This window comes from Bos javanicus, chromosome 21, assembly GCF_032452875.1.
Source record: "Bos javanicus breed banteng chromosome 21, ARS-OSU_banteng_1.0, whole genome shotgun sequence".
In the NCBI taxonomy this organism is placed as follows: domain Eukaryota; kingdom Metazoa; phylum Chordata; class Mammalia; order Artiodactyla; family Bovidae; genus Bos; species Bos javanicus.
In genome coordinates, this window is record NC_083888.1 from 22,089,674 (window position 1) to 22,103,587 (window position 13,914).

At 48.8% G+C, this 13,914-nt stretch overlaps 1 protein-coding gene across 2 annotated transcripts in view; it reads left to right on the top strand.

The window, feature by feature from the left end:
* Window positions 1-2,413: 2,413 nt before the first annotated feature.
* SLC28A1 (solute carrier family 28 member 1) overlaps window positions 2,414-13,914 on the top strand; it is an 81,793-nt gene continuing 70,292 nt past the window's right edge. For both annotated transcript variants that reach the window (XM_061394012.1, XM_061394010.1), the window contains exons 1-3: window positions 2,414-11,307; window positions 12,146-12,257; window positions 13,649-13,737. In XM_061394012.1, the coding sequence (XP_061249996.1) occupies window positions 12,162-12,257; window positions 13,649-13,737 (185 nt within the window). In that variant the 5' untranslated portion in view covers window positions 2,414-11,307; window positions 12,146-12,161. The remainder of the gene's footprint in view (window positions 11,308-12,145; window positions 12,258-13,648; window positions 13,738-13,914) is intronic.

The following is a 13,914-nucleotide window of genomic DNA, read 5'->3' on the forward strand; positions in this document are numbered from 1 at the left end:
GTGGGTTTGGAGCTTATGCTCCATCTTGCAGGCCTTACCCAGTTTCGCAAGGTATTGTTTTCAGCTGGTGCCACACCTGAGTTTTCAGCAAACTATTTCACTGTATTTTCAAGCTAACCGCTTGTAGACTTCTGGGATCCTGACAAGATGAGCAGATGCCATAGGCATCAACCCATCACTTTGCTATGAAGTGCCTTCCCTGGTTGAAGATTTAGAACATTTGATAATCCTGTGGATTTTGATGGGAGAGGTGTCACAGGTCAGGAGAGCAAACCAAATCCACAAGGGCCCATAATGGTCAAGACGGGTTCCCACCTCATTAAAGCCATAGTGTAGGTGTAGACTGAGATGAATTCAGCCATAGGTCAGGAAGGAGGCATCGTGGGAGAGAGTGAGTGAGCCACACGCCCTGCCCCCCTCCCACACACACCTGCTTGCCTGTGCCTTGAGAACCCTATCCTGGCGTGTCTACCTAGTGATAGTGGCCACACCTGTCTGTGGCTGGGTAGGTCTGACAGCCCCTTTTCCTGAAGGCCAGCATGGCCACCTAGTATGCTGTAGCCAAGCCCTAGACTGCCCCAGAGCCCAGTGACAAGTCAAGAGGGCAGCACTCTGCTCTGCCGAGGCTCCATGTAGCTCCTCAGTATGCCACAGATAAATCCCTCAAGCACCCTGGGTCTGCCACAGGCGGCCTGGTGGCAGAATCATTTGTGCTAACGGCTTGTCCCGCTCAAGAGCCTTCACTCACTCTGGGCCCAGCCCAAAGCTGGCAGTCTTCTGGGTCAGTAAGTGGGTTGGAGCAAGAAGATGCTCCCACCTGACATTTTTGCCTGAAATTGGGCCTTAGTGGTAAGGAATTCACAATGTAGGGGTTTCTTCTACATTAACAAACTATTCTGACCTCAACAGATCACTTGATTCCCAGGAACTTTATCAGGGGAAAAGTTCACATTTCCACATGCTTTATCTCCCACCTCTGACTCATACATATGTCTTAACAAAGCATCTAGGGAAACTGCTGATCTCCAGGCCCTATCAACATGATGGAACATTGAAGTGCTGAGGTCAAGGTCCCCATGAGGCAGGTTGTGGCATGGAGCTGTACAGCTAAGATATTACATATCTTTAATCAGGACAGCAATGGAGTCCTGCGGCCCTGCCACCTGAAGACGGATTGCTTCTGATGTTCTTTGCTCATCAAAATGGAGGGGAAAAAATGATTTCGCTAGATCAAAGGGCTCATACCAAATGTCAAGAGGTGGGTGAATTTCCTTTAGCAAGACGACCATTTCTGGGAGAGCACCTGTCATCGGAGTCACCACGTTTTAAAGTTTACAACGAGCCAAAGACCTCCTGGTGTTTTGCACTGGCCAAGCTGCGCTGTGGTAGGAGTCATTATGACTTCGCCCGCCAATCTGATGGTAACACTGATATCTATAGTTCCTGTACAAAAATGGTATCACTTTCACCATTTCGGTAGTGAGGGGGTATTCCGATGGCTTGTGCTCATCCTATCCTACCGTAGTCACTCTCGTCCCAGTCGTCAGGGCCATTGTGGGGGTTATACCTGTTTCAGAGTATATCCATTTCAACTGTACGCTCAAAATAACCCTTCATTGGCTTTGAGTTTCCACTGAGTCTACTATGGCACAAAATTTAGTCTATTGAATATCTCCTTGGATGGCCAGACCACATGCTTTTCTGTTGTCCCCAGACATTGGACTTAGCTTGAAGCCAGTGTCCTATAGAACCCCCTCCCCAGGTCTGAGTATTTTCTTTTCCTTTCCATTCCCAAATAATTGAACATAGATCCCTTTGGGGGAAGACTGCAAGGAAGGTTCACAATATGCAAAATAAGGCTTTTATTCAAAGACATTTGACATTTGGAAATTAAGTGGGAGATTTTGACTCTACCTTGGCAGTTTGAGACAGGCCTCTTTGCCCGACCAGAAGTCTTTAGTTATGGTCATGACTGGGTGATATCTTAGGCACTGTCTGGTCTTTTTCATTCCTGGGACCCCATGATCGATTAACCATAGCTAGGGGTCTGGTTTCTATGCCCATGTCTATCATGCTGACTCCTCTACTGTGTTCCTTCTATTTATCTATCTCTGCTGCTGAGATCAGGGAGTTCATTTTCACAGGACCTCTTCCAACCAGCATTCCAGGCCCAGAGAGGAATGCCAGCAGAGCCTCCCTCGCCAATTTCTCACGACAGAGTGAGACCATCTTGTGGGTCCTGTCAGAGAACAGTGAGAGCATAGTTGGGCTGGATGCTTGCCAGGGACCCAATAAAGCCCTCTTGTTTCCTGAAATCTGTGAGTTCCTGCCTTTCTTGGCTTTTTGATCTTCTGTTACAATTTAGCATGGGTCAGCATATCCACCCCACATGGTAAGAACTGTGGCTGTTTGAACTCCAGAATCTCTGGTGAGTGAGAACACATCAGTAAACAAAACTTGAATCAACAAACTATGTTATACTATCTTGGTCAAACAGCCTTAAAGTTTCCATAAATTTCCCCTCTATTTTTTGACAAGGTATATTAGCTAACTCACAGGGCTTTCCTGGTGACTCAGTGGTAAAGAACCTGCCTGCAATGCAGGAGACGTGTGTTCAATCCCTGGATCTGGAAGATTACCTGGAGGAGGGCATGGCAACCCATTCCAGTATTCTTGCCAGGAGCATCCCATGGACAGAGGACCCTAGTGGGCTACAGTCGAAAAGAGTATGACACAACTGAAGCAACTCAGGATGCACATTAGCCAGCTCATACAGTTTCTTCTGAGAGTAACTCTTCTGTTTCCTGATCTGATTCTGTCTCTCGTCCCTTGGATTATGTTGAAAGTGGATTCTGGTTACTGGCAGATCAACAGTGTTGCATGGGGCAGAGTCTGGGTCCCAATTTTGTACCTTGATGTTGTCAGTACCCATGAGCTATTCACACTCAGAGAGGCTATCTCATTCTTTAAATTTATTTTTGGCTAGGCTGAGTCATCATTGCTTTGTGTGATCTTTCTCTAGTTGCAGTGAGCAGGGACTACTCTTCGTTACAGTGCACAGACTTCTCATTGCAATGGTTTTCCTTGTTGCAGAGCACGGGCTCTAGGGGCTCAGTAACTGTGGCTTCTGGGCTCTAGAGCACAGGTTCAGTAGTTGTGGCACACTGGCTTAGTTGCCCAACAGCATATGGGATCTTCTTGGACCAGGGATCAAACCGGTTTCCTTTGCTTTGCAAGGCAGATTCTTAATCAGTAGATCATGAGGGAAGCCCCAAAGTGGAAGGTTTTTAAAGGCAGGAAGTAGGTGGGACAATAAAGTCAGAGGGAAAAAAGGATTATTTCAGGCAAGGTCACCTTCCTTTGGGAGGAAAGGGGATTATGTCATGCAGGTGACCTCACTGTGCTGACCAGGTAATTCCAGATTGATTGGTTAAAGATTGAGTTCCTGGGAATGACTGACTCTATAGTAGAGTCTTGGTTTGCTGTCCTAGGGATAATTGACTCCATTTTGGGTCTGATATGTCTTTTTTTTTAAAGAGACATCCCCTACTGAGGGCTTCCCATGTGGCTCAGTGGTAAAGAATCCACCTGCCAATGCAGGACACCTGGGTTTAATCTCTGGGTTGGGAAGATCCCCTGGAGAAGGCAATGGCAACCCACTCCAGTATTCTTGCCTGGGAAATCCCATGGACAGAGGAGTCTGGTGGGCTACAGTCCATGGAGTCTCAAAGAGTTGGACACGACTTACTGACTAAACAACAATAACTCCTACTGACATTAGAGGTCCTGGAACCCCTGAGGAACTGTCCTCTGACCTCAGAATTAGTGTGGTTCAGAGATGGCTCTTTCCTATTATTTCCAAAAGGCAGCTCAAGATAGCTGCTACCACCTACTCGGCCTCGGGGATATACCCCACATGAAGATGAAAGACAGTTACCCTGGGACTTGCAGCACATGCCTACATGGTAGAGTAACAACAGGACATGATTATACAGATACCTGGGCTGTGCTGAGGTCTAGTCGGCTGCTCTGGCTGCTGGCCTTTTAATTATTTGAGTGGTACACCCAGACCCCATATGGGACACATCCCTTTGGTTTCAACCAGCTGACATTTCTAACCAAATTAAACACCTTTATTTCACTAAACCGCTTTGGTTCCACCAAACCCCCTTGAGAATTCTCACTACAGCCAAGTGGTAGACAAACCCAGGGTCCTCTCTGACACCCCTGATCACCTATGGGAAACAACTCTGCTTGGTCATGGGTTGAGCTAATCCACAGTAGCCTGGGGTGAGGGGTGCCAATAAAACCAGCCAGTAGTGGGTGCCGCTGGCACCCTGTGCAGATCCCCTTGCTGTGGGAATCACCTCCTGCTACAATTCCATGAGTCAAATGGAAGCCACCCAACCTGGGATGTGACACCCCCTCCCAAACCCTTTCCCAGTTCTTAGCCTCTGACTGATGGGTCTGGTCCTGCCTCAAAGTGGACTAACCTGGGGACGTCCCAGAGTTTCACGGCAAGATCAGACTCTAGCCAAGACCACACCCTCCTTTCTTACCCCTGTCTTATTTTACATCCTGTACTCTGCCCCCACCCCCTTCACCTTGCCCCCCCACCGCCCCCTCATACACAGACACACAAGTAAATCACTAGAACAAGAATCCCCATCTCAGGCTAAGGAATCTGCTTAAGACACATCAGGTGTCCTGCAGTGTAGACTGTCACTGGCAGAGAAATTTTCATTAGGGCTTTTCTTTTTTTTTTTCTTCGTTTTTCTGTTTTGTTGTTGTTGTTGTTGTTGTTGTTGTTGTTGTTTTAGGGCTTTTGTTTTCTAACAGAAAAAAAAAAAGGATATTCCTGGAGCAGTTGGTGTCAAGTGATTCAGGTTATGTGGCTGAGTGCCCAGGAAACCAGCCCCTGCAGAATGTGTGCTGGGTCTCTCTAATACTTCAGGAAGTTGTTTAGAGACACAGTATTCCTGACTTTGGGCCTCCCTGGTGGCTCAGTGGTAAAGAATCTGCTTGCCAAGCAGGAGACCCGGGTTCAATCCCTGGGTCAGGACCATCCCCTGGAAAAAGAAATGGCAACTCACTCCAGTATTCTTGCCTGGGAAATCCCATGGACAGAGGCGCCTGGTGGGCTGTGAAGAGTTGGACACAACTGAGCAACTGAACAACAAGCAACAATCCCTGACTTTATGGAGTCCGATCAGAGAATACAACTCACAGTCATTTGATCAAAGTGTGAGCCCAGAGTCCATCCTGCTTATTGAGTTGCAGGTGAGGTAGAAACACATGGTGGATGCCTCAAACAACAGGTCAGATCTCCCTGATCCAGACTCGTGGCAGAGTGGCTTGTGGTTCTACCCCAGGCTGCTCAACTTCTCAATAGTTGCTCCGTTTATGGTGCTGGCTCCTCCATCATACCCTTCATAGAGGACAGATGGGAGGAAATGGTGACCAGTACCTACCTCATGGGTTATCTTGGGGGTTAACTGAGACAGAGAAGTGAAAGCTCTTAGCACCACCTGGCACAGGACAACCTCAGATGGTATCATTGTTGTCATCATCTCCTGGAATTTTGGGATCCATCGCAGGGCCCACTCACATGCTGCTGTTCTTCTCCAAGCTGGGAGACCCTAGTATTTCTTCCTTCCTTCAGGGTGGGGTGGCTAACAACATCCCTACCCCTACCCCTGAAAACTGTCTTTCCAACTCTCATCCTGTGTCCTGTGGGAAATAGCCAGCACTGCCTCCCGACCCTCAACTGGTCAGTGCTTAGCTCCTGGGGTGGGTCAGGTTCTCCACAGACCCCTGTAGTCACAGACCTGAAGGGCATTGGACAAAATCTTTGGGAGAATGACTCTTGCTTTTAAGGCACAGTGCAACGGAAAGGGTTTCAAAGTGAATTGTGATGTAGACTTGGCAAGTCCACACAGGAAGAACAGTCAGTGCTTGTCAGAGGAAAGTCAGTGGAGGCTGTGCCTATGGCAGAATTGATATTATTGCTGGAATTCCACCCGGGTGGAGAGAAGCAAGATACGGGACCTGGAGAGTTTCAGTGTCTGGATGTGACACTCAGAGATGCCCATTTTTTTTCTTAACAACTGTAGTTAATTGAGATGCCCCATCTGTCAGCATATTCCCCATGACTCTGCTGGCCTGCAGTAGATTAATTTTATGAGATCTTCCCAGGAGGCCTACAGTCCTCTTCACAGAAACTTTTGTACAAATAGCTGGCTTTGCTGTAAAGCCCCGTGGGTGCCGCATCAGGGTACTCCCCTGACAGAGGGAGAAGATGGAACAATCACGGGATGATCTTTGCCTGTACGATTGACCAGCTTATCAACTGTCACTCAGTGTCATGCTCTGGACCAACAAGACTATGGAGGTCCAAATTAGTGCCCCCCTCCCTCCATGGCTGGCAGAAAATGATGTGCCTCCCAAAAGAGGATGTAAGCTCTGGTATAAAACCAAAGCCAGGGGTAGCATCCCCAGGTCCAACAGGATAACCTGAATTAACACCCACCTTGGTGGAGCACTTTAACCCAGTTCAAACTGAAAAAGGGGACATCTCAACCTCGCATATCAAAAGCTAATATGAGGTGGAAAGGCAAGAGGGATAGAAGATAAAACAATAGCAACAGGGTCTTCCCTGGTGGTTCAGTGGATAAGAATCCACCTGCTAATGCAGGGGACACAGGTTCAGTCCCAGGTCCAGGAAGATCCCACATGCCATGGGGCAACTAAGCCCATGTGCCACAGCTACTGAGCCTGGCTCCACAGCAAGAGAAACCACCGCAACGAGAAACTGCACACTGCAACAAAGAGTGCCCCCACTCTCCACAACTAGAGAGAAGCCCACGTAGCAATAAAGACCCAGCGCAGCCAAAAATGAATACATAATTTTTAAAAGATCACTATATATACAAACAACAGCAACAAGGGAAATATGCATCACAAAGTAGCAGTCAGTTAAACACTGGGTTGGCCAAGAAATTCACGCTGACTTTTCTATAAGATCTTATGGAAAGATCAAGCAAGGTGTGCTTACTTTACTGGCCCTCTACTGTTGCCAAGAGAGATGGGCCCCGGACCCATTCTTTCACCTTGTAGTGGATAATGGCCATTTCTGCCCATCTGTTCCCAATGACTCGAAGGGGTCAAGGGGTGGACTGTGTCAGGGGATGCTGGCATAGTCATGGCAAGTAAGTTGGGGGCAGGGGACTTTGGCCTTTCCGGTGTTTGGAGTATTTCCTTACCCTGTGAACACCCAGACTTGCTGTAGATGTGCTGAAAGGGCACTCCGCCCTCAGTCGTGGGAGGGTCCCCTTCTAGGAAAAGTGGATAAGAGTTACAAGTAGAGGGTATCAACATCTAAGATATTTCTTCAGTTTTGGTATTTTGCTCTGTGTCATCAGAATTCATACATACTTTCTAATTTAGAATATTCCTACTAGGACTATAGGAACCCCAGTTTTCAATGCCCCAAATGAGAAAAGAAACATCACATTCAATGTCCCTTTTGATAACTTCCCAGAGAGAGAGAGAGAGAGAGAGAGGCAGGTTTAGGAAAGAGGTATGACATGATTCTGCTTATGAACTTAGCTAAGGAAAAGCCTCTGGTTTTTAGCTACCATTTGGACACATGAATCGATGTGATGAAAGAGACTTCATTGGCCAAGACCCAAGAAGTGTGGGCAAAACTGGAAGAAGAACATAAGGGGGTTGTTGTACCCCTTCTGAAGACGTCTGCATACAGTTCTGAATGTCTCACCCCTTATAAAAATATCCTCTGCATTATATCAGAGCCTGGAGAGCAGAAGGGATTCTCCACTACTTTGACCAAAAAACCCTCTGAAATAGGAGTGGCCCCAGAGAACTGAAGCTAGAAACAGGGAAGGGCTTGCCTCTGATGAAGAGGACAGGGATGGGAGAGACAGCGTAGCCTCATCATTATAAATCTTTCCAAGTGCTTCTGTTTTGTTTTGGTTGGAATAAAGAGCCTCTTGATGAAAATGAAAGAGGAAAGTGAAAAAGTTGGCTTACAACTGAACATTCAGAAAACTAAGATCATGGCATCTGGTCCCACCACTTCATGGCAAATAGATGGGGAAATAATGGAAACAGTGAGAGACTTTATTCTGGGGGACTCCAAAATCACTGTAGACGGTGACTGCAGCCATGAAATTAAAAGACACTTGCTCCTTGGAAGAAAAGCTATGACCAACCTAGACAGCATATTAAAAAGCAGAGACATTATTACTTTGCCAACAAAGGTCCATCTAGTTAAAGCTATGGTTTTTCCAGTAGTCATGTATGGATGTGAGAGTTGGACTATAAAGAAAGCTGAGCACCAAAGAATTTATGTTTTTGAACTGTGATGTTGGAGAAGACTCTTGAGAGTCCCTTGGACTGCAAGGAGATCAAACCAATCAATGCTAAGGAAATCAGTCCTGAATATTCATTGGAAGGATTGAAACTGAAGCTCCATTACTTTGGCCACCTGATGTGAAGAACTGACTCATTGGAAAAGACCCTGATGCTGGGAAAGATTGAAGGCAGGAGGAGAAGGGGACAACAGAGGATAAGATGGTTGGATGGCATCACCGACTCGATGGACATGAATTTGAGTAAGCTCCGGGAGTTGGTGATGGACAGGGAGGCCTGGCGTGCTGCAGTCTGTGGGGTTGCAAAGAGTCAGACACGACTGAGCGACTAACTGAACTGAACTGATATACACACACACGCACACACACATACACACACACACATATATGCGTGCATGTGTGCTCAGTCACTTCAGTTGTGTCCAATTCTTTGTGACCCTCTGGACTGTAGCCCACCAGGTTCCTCTGTCCATGGGATTTTCCAGGCAAGAATAATGGAGTGGGCTGCCATGCCCTCCTCCAGGGGATCTTCCTGTCCCAGGGATCAAACTGCATCTCTTTTGCCTCCTGCATTGGCAGGTGGGTTCTTTATTGCTAAAAATACATATTCTTTGCCACCCCCTGCCCTGGACGCAGCACTCCAGCCCTGCTCAGTCGCTGACCTCACTCTACCTCCCCAGTGAGATCATCTCCTCAGGAAGCAGGCCACAGAAGGTCAAGTGACACGCAGAGGTCACACAGCTGGATGGGTGCAGCCAGGACCCAAAGGGTCGTCCAGCTCTTGTTCTTTCCCTGGGGACTCATTTTGACCCACCCAGCCTCCCAGCTGCCCCGCCTGGGGCTCTCAGCCAAGTTCTACGTGGAAAGAGAATTGGGCTTCAGGGAGGCCAGGATCACTGTGCTGCCCCTTCTTCAGGGTAGGAGCAGGAGAGCAATACAGGGTCTCCTGGCCTGGAGGAGGAGAGCAGTGTATCCAGACAGCTCTGAGATGGGACCTGTGGCAGTGACGACACCTGCCAGCTCAATGGTGCCAGCCTGTCTGCCAAACAGCTCACCTGCATCAACTCATGTAATCCCTGTCAATATTTTTTTGTGAGAAAGGCATTCTTACCCACTCCCACTGTTTTACAAAAGAGGAAACAAGCTAACTTGCAGAGCCAGGACTGAATCTAGCTTTTTGGGCTCTAAGCTCCCGGTTCGTTAAATATAGGAGCCAGTTGCCAGTTCCTTCCTCAGGGGATCTTCCTGACCCAGGGATCGAACCAGGGTCTCCTGCAGGAGGTCCAGGGAAGCCCCATTTCAAGAGGCACAGCCTATTAAGTCCTTGTTGGAGAAATCAGGCCACACAGAGATGTCAAGGTTCTAGGACACAGTGTAGGGAATGTTTCGAAACAATTTTGGTTACTCCTAGATGTGTCATGTCTCCTGGCTTCTACTCTGGGCACCAAGAGAAACCAAGCAAGGAAGAGAGAGGAGAAGATGAAGGAGGATGCGGGGAGGGGAGAGGCGAGGGGAGGGACAGAGAGGTTAGAAGGGGCAGAGGCAGAGACACAGGTTCAGTCCAGTTTGCCCTGTGCTGGGGCTTGATGAGCCCCCGCCACCCCACAGGGCAGCTGCAAGCCCATCCCTGTGGAGGCTGCCCCGGGTGCCAAGTCTTCTTCAGGCTTGGATACTTACATACTTCGGGATAAACCAGAAGTATGCCACAAGCATTTAGTTTATGATCAAGGCAGCACATGAGCCCCCAACAGAGTGAGCAGCGCGCAGTGTGGATCTCCACCCAAAAGAACAAACTGCAAAAAAAGCTGGTAGAGTACGAGCCTCTTTTGTAAAATGAGTAACATAAAAGAGTATCCACTTGAGAAAAAAATCTGGAGAAAAACTCCATAAGCTCAGTGGTGGTCATCTCTGGAAGGCTCAGATTAGAGGGACCTTTAACTTTCTGCATTCTGTGTTTCTATAATGTTTAAATGTTCAATGATGCATGTGTAACTTTGGTAATCAAAGTGACCAAAAAAAGGTTGTTAAGAGAAGAGGTACCCCTGCCCTTCATCCATCATGGTCCCCAGATTTCCAAAACAACTAGCCTGTGCTGGTAATTTGCTCTCTGTGTTACCAGGAACTGTTTATGCATCACAAAGGATTCTGTCACGTGTGTGTGTGATTAATTATTAAAGAGGTGTTGTCAGTCCTGTTTAATATTTAGTTCTAGGATTGAAACATTAAAGGGTTTGTCCATTGACTGCATGCTGTTGCTTAGGTATCAGTTAAAAAGCAGTGAAACAAAAAGGCAAACTGTGTGATTTTGTTTTGTTTTCAAGACCTCTTAGACCTGAAACACTTTTACTGTTTGTGGTACTACACTGCTTTCCTTATCTTCAAGCTCAGGAAAATAGGTTGCTGTTATAATTACTGATGCAGCGAGAAAAGGGAGACTGGGAAAAATACAGAATGAAAGATAAAATACATGATCCAGAAAACTGAGAAGCCCTGATGACAGGTGGAAAAGGAGGCCCCAGGAGGGGACATGGGAGAGTGATAGTAATAAAGGTGGGCTTCCTGGAAGAGGTGGGCCTGTTTGGGAGAAGTAAAGAGTGGAGAGGAGGGCGTCATAGATGAGGAAGGCAGATTTAGTCATTAGGCTCCAAGGGCCAGGTCCAGAATGGGGCCCACTTGCCCCATTTCCTCTTCCCTGAGAGAGGGTCGAGTCCCTGCCCCGGCCGTGGCCCAGGACTCTGGAATTGGTGCTGGACCGAGCCAGGTGGGAGGCCCAGCCTCCTTCAACTCTGGACTCTGCCCAGGGATTTCCAGTGAAATGAGAAGACCGGCCAAAGCCCAAGCAGGTTGGATCCAGCCCATCCCCGTGGAAACACGCACTTCCGTCTGTCCCCCAGAGAGACTTGTTGACCACAAATATGTGAGTAGGGAGCAGAGCTTGCCCTGCTCTGTGCAGCTGTGTGTCTGTGTTTGCGTGTGTGCATGGGTGGCTGGGCTTTCCCAGGCTCTGCCTGTGTGTGTACTTCCCTACATGTCCCTGGGGCTCCTGTGCGCACCTGTGTGTGGCCCTGTGTGCTTGCCGCCCGGTATGTGAGATTAGTCAGGCTGGTGTTTGGACAGGGTAGGGTATGACCCAAAAGGGAGAAAAAGAGAGGGGGCAGGAGTGGAGAGAGATACGGTGTTAGTTAAGGCTCTTATTTATAGATGAGTTTAGGCCTACAAACTGAACTTCAGCATCCCCTAAAAAAAAGGAAAGAAAGAAAAAAGAATTATATTGGCTCTTGTAATTGAAAAGTCCGGGGGGGAGCACTGATTTCAGATACAGTTGGATTCAGAGACTAGAATGATGTCTTCAGGATATTTCTGTCTTTCAGAGATGGGAGCACATGATACAATGAAAATATCACATAATAGCAATGAAAATATCACTTGATAGCAATGGTTTTAACCTGTTGTAGGGAGTGATGAAAGCTAGGGCCCGTCTTCAGAAAAATTGCCTCTGTATCAGACACATACACACGCTATACAGAATTCCTCCCTTTCCTTCTCTGTGAAGTGGGTGGAACTTGCCCAGTTTCTGCCTGACTTCCCAGACTTACAAGGAGTTGCCCCTCACAGGTTCAGGAGAGCAGGAAGGGGCCCTTCCTCTGTCCCTGGGAACCCTGACATAATGAGGGCTGAGCTCTGGGATGGGACAGGCTGTGCCAGGTCCTGCCTGGCCTCTCCTTTCAGCTCTGGGCCCTGACTTTGTCTTTCAGCTGCAAGGTCTGGCACATGGAGGACAACACACCAAGAGGAAGAGAGTCCATCTCTCTCACCTCAGTGGCCATAGGTTTGGACAACAGAGGGGCTGACCTGTTGGAAAGTCTGGTCTGTCCCCTCCCCCATCCTGGTTTGCTCCCCACCCCCACTTGGTGCGAGGGTCCTTTGTTCATCATCTTCCTCCCACCCCTATCTCCTCCTCAGCTCTTTGCTTCAACACTTGGGAACTGCCCCTCCCCAACCCCCCCAGGGTTTTGACCTCCCCTCCCCACCCTCTGCGCAGAGCAGTCTCCATCATCTCTCAGGAAACATCCCTGCACACCCACCATGAGCCAGTGCCGCCTGTCCTTGTCGGAAAGGTCAGGGAATGGCTCCACCAGGAAGTGACATTTGAGCTGTGATCTAAAACATGAAGAGAAGCCTCATGAAGAGGGCGTGGGGGAATCTCTGGGGAAGCCCCAGCCTCTGAGAAGCCAGCAATCTTGTTCTGGCTCTGGAATGGCCAGGTTGAGGTCCACCGCCTAGTACTTTGGAGCCTAGCGTGACACCCTCTTCCTTCCCAACCTCCTGTTGAAAGTGAAAATGTTAATCACTCACTCTTGTTTGACTCTGTGACCCCATGGACTGTAGCCAGCCAGGTTCTTCTGTCCATAGAATCCGCCAGGCAAGAATAGTGGAGTGGGTAGCCATTCCCTTCTCCAGGGGATCTTCCCGACCCAGGGATCGAACCCTGGTCTCTTGCATTGCAGAGAAATTCTTTATCACCTGAGCCTACCTTCTGTTACCAAGTCCAAGCTTGCTCTGCTTGCCGCACATAGGCCAATGAATCCGAGAGACAAAGGGTTGAGGCACGGGAAAGACTTTATTCAGGGAGCTGAGAAAATAGTGGGCTAGCACCTCAAAATAACCATCTTCTCGGGGTCTGGATGCCAGGTTCTTTTATAGGTCAGAGATGTGAGGAGGGGAGGAAGCCAAGAAAAAAGCCATTAATCTTGCAAACATTTCCTAGAATGGCAAGCCTCAGGCAGGGGTGTGTTAATTTCTTCCTTCCTGCCATCTCCAGGTGAACAGGGTCCTGAACAAAGGCACTTCAGTTTACCAGTCAAGCAGAGGGGCAGGGTCCCCTGAGGCGGGCCATTGTATATGATTATAATAAAAAAAGCAATGGAAAGCGAGTCAAAGAAATAATTCCATCATAGGGTCAGAACTGGCTTCTTCTCTCCCCCCATTCCCCACCCTCCAACACAGACCATGAGCTCCCTGAGGGCAGAATGAGCCTTGCACAGAGCACGGGACTCAGTAGGTACTCGGGGCACACTCTTTGGAATTTACTTACGTTCCCTCTGGTTGTTCCCTGTGCCTGGCCCCCACCCCAGCACACTCCTGAGGTGCCCGTGGGCACGCTGGTGGCAGCCTGGGTCTCTCCGCACTCCAGGCTTTCCGCTATAGTTCTCCCTTGAGGCGGGAGGCACACTCTGCTCCTTCTCTGGTGGCTTTAGGAGGAAGGCCGAGACCCTGCCGGCAACTCAAGCCCTTCGGAAGTTGGGGACAGCTGGAGCAAGGCTGGCCCGGAGCCCTCCTCGGGATGGTAGGTGGTCTCCGGGCGGGACATGGGCTGGCTGCTTGGGGAGGAGGCCCCTGTGGGGAGCAGAGGTGGGGAATCTGGCCCCCTGATGGGGAGGGGGCTCCCTGAACCTTTGTTGAAGGAAGGAGTAAAGGTGTTTTAGAAACAAGTGAGTTCTGCTGGCCTCTGCCTCAGAGGTGA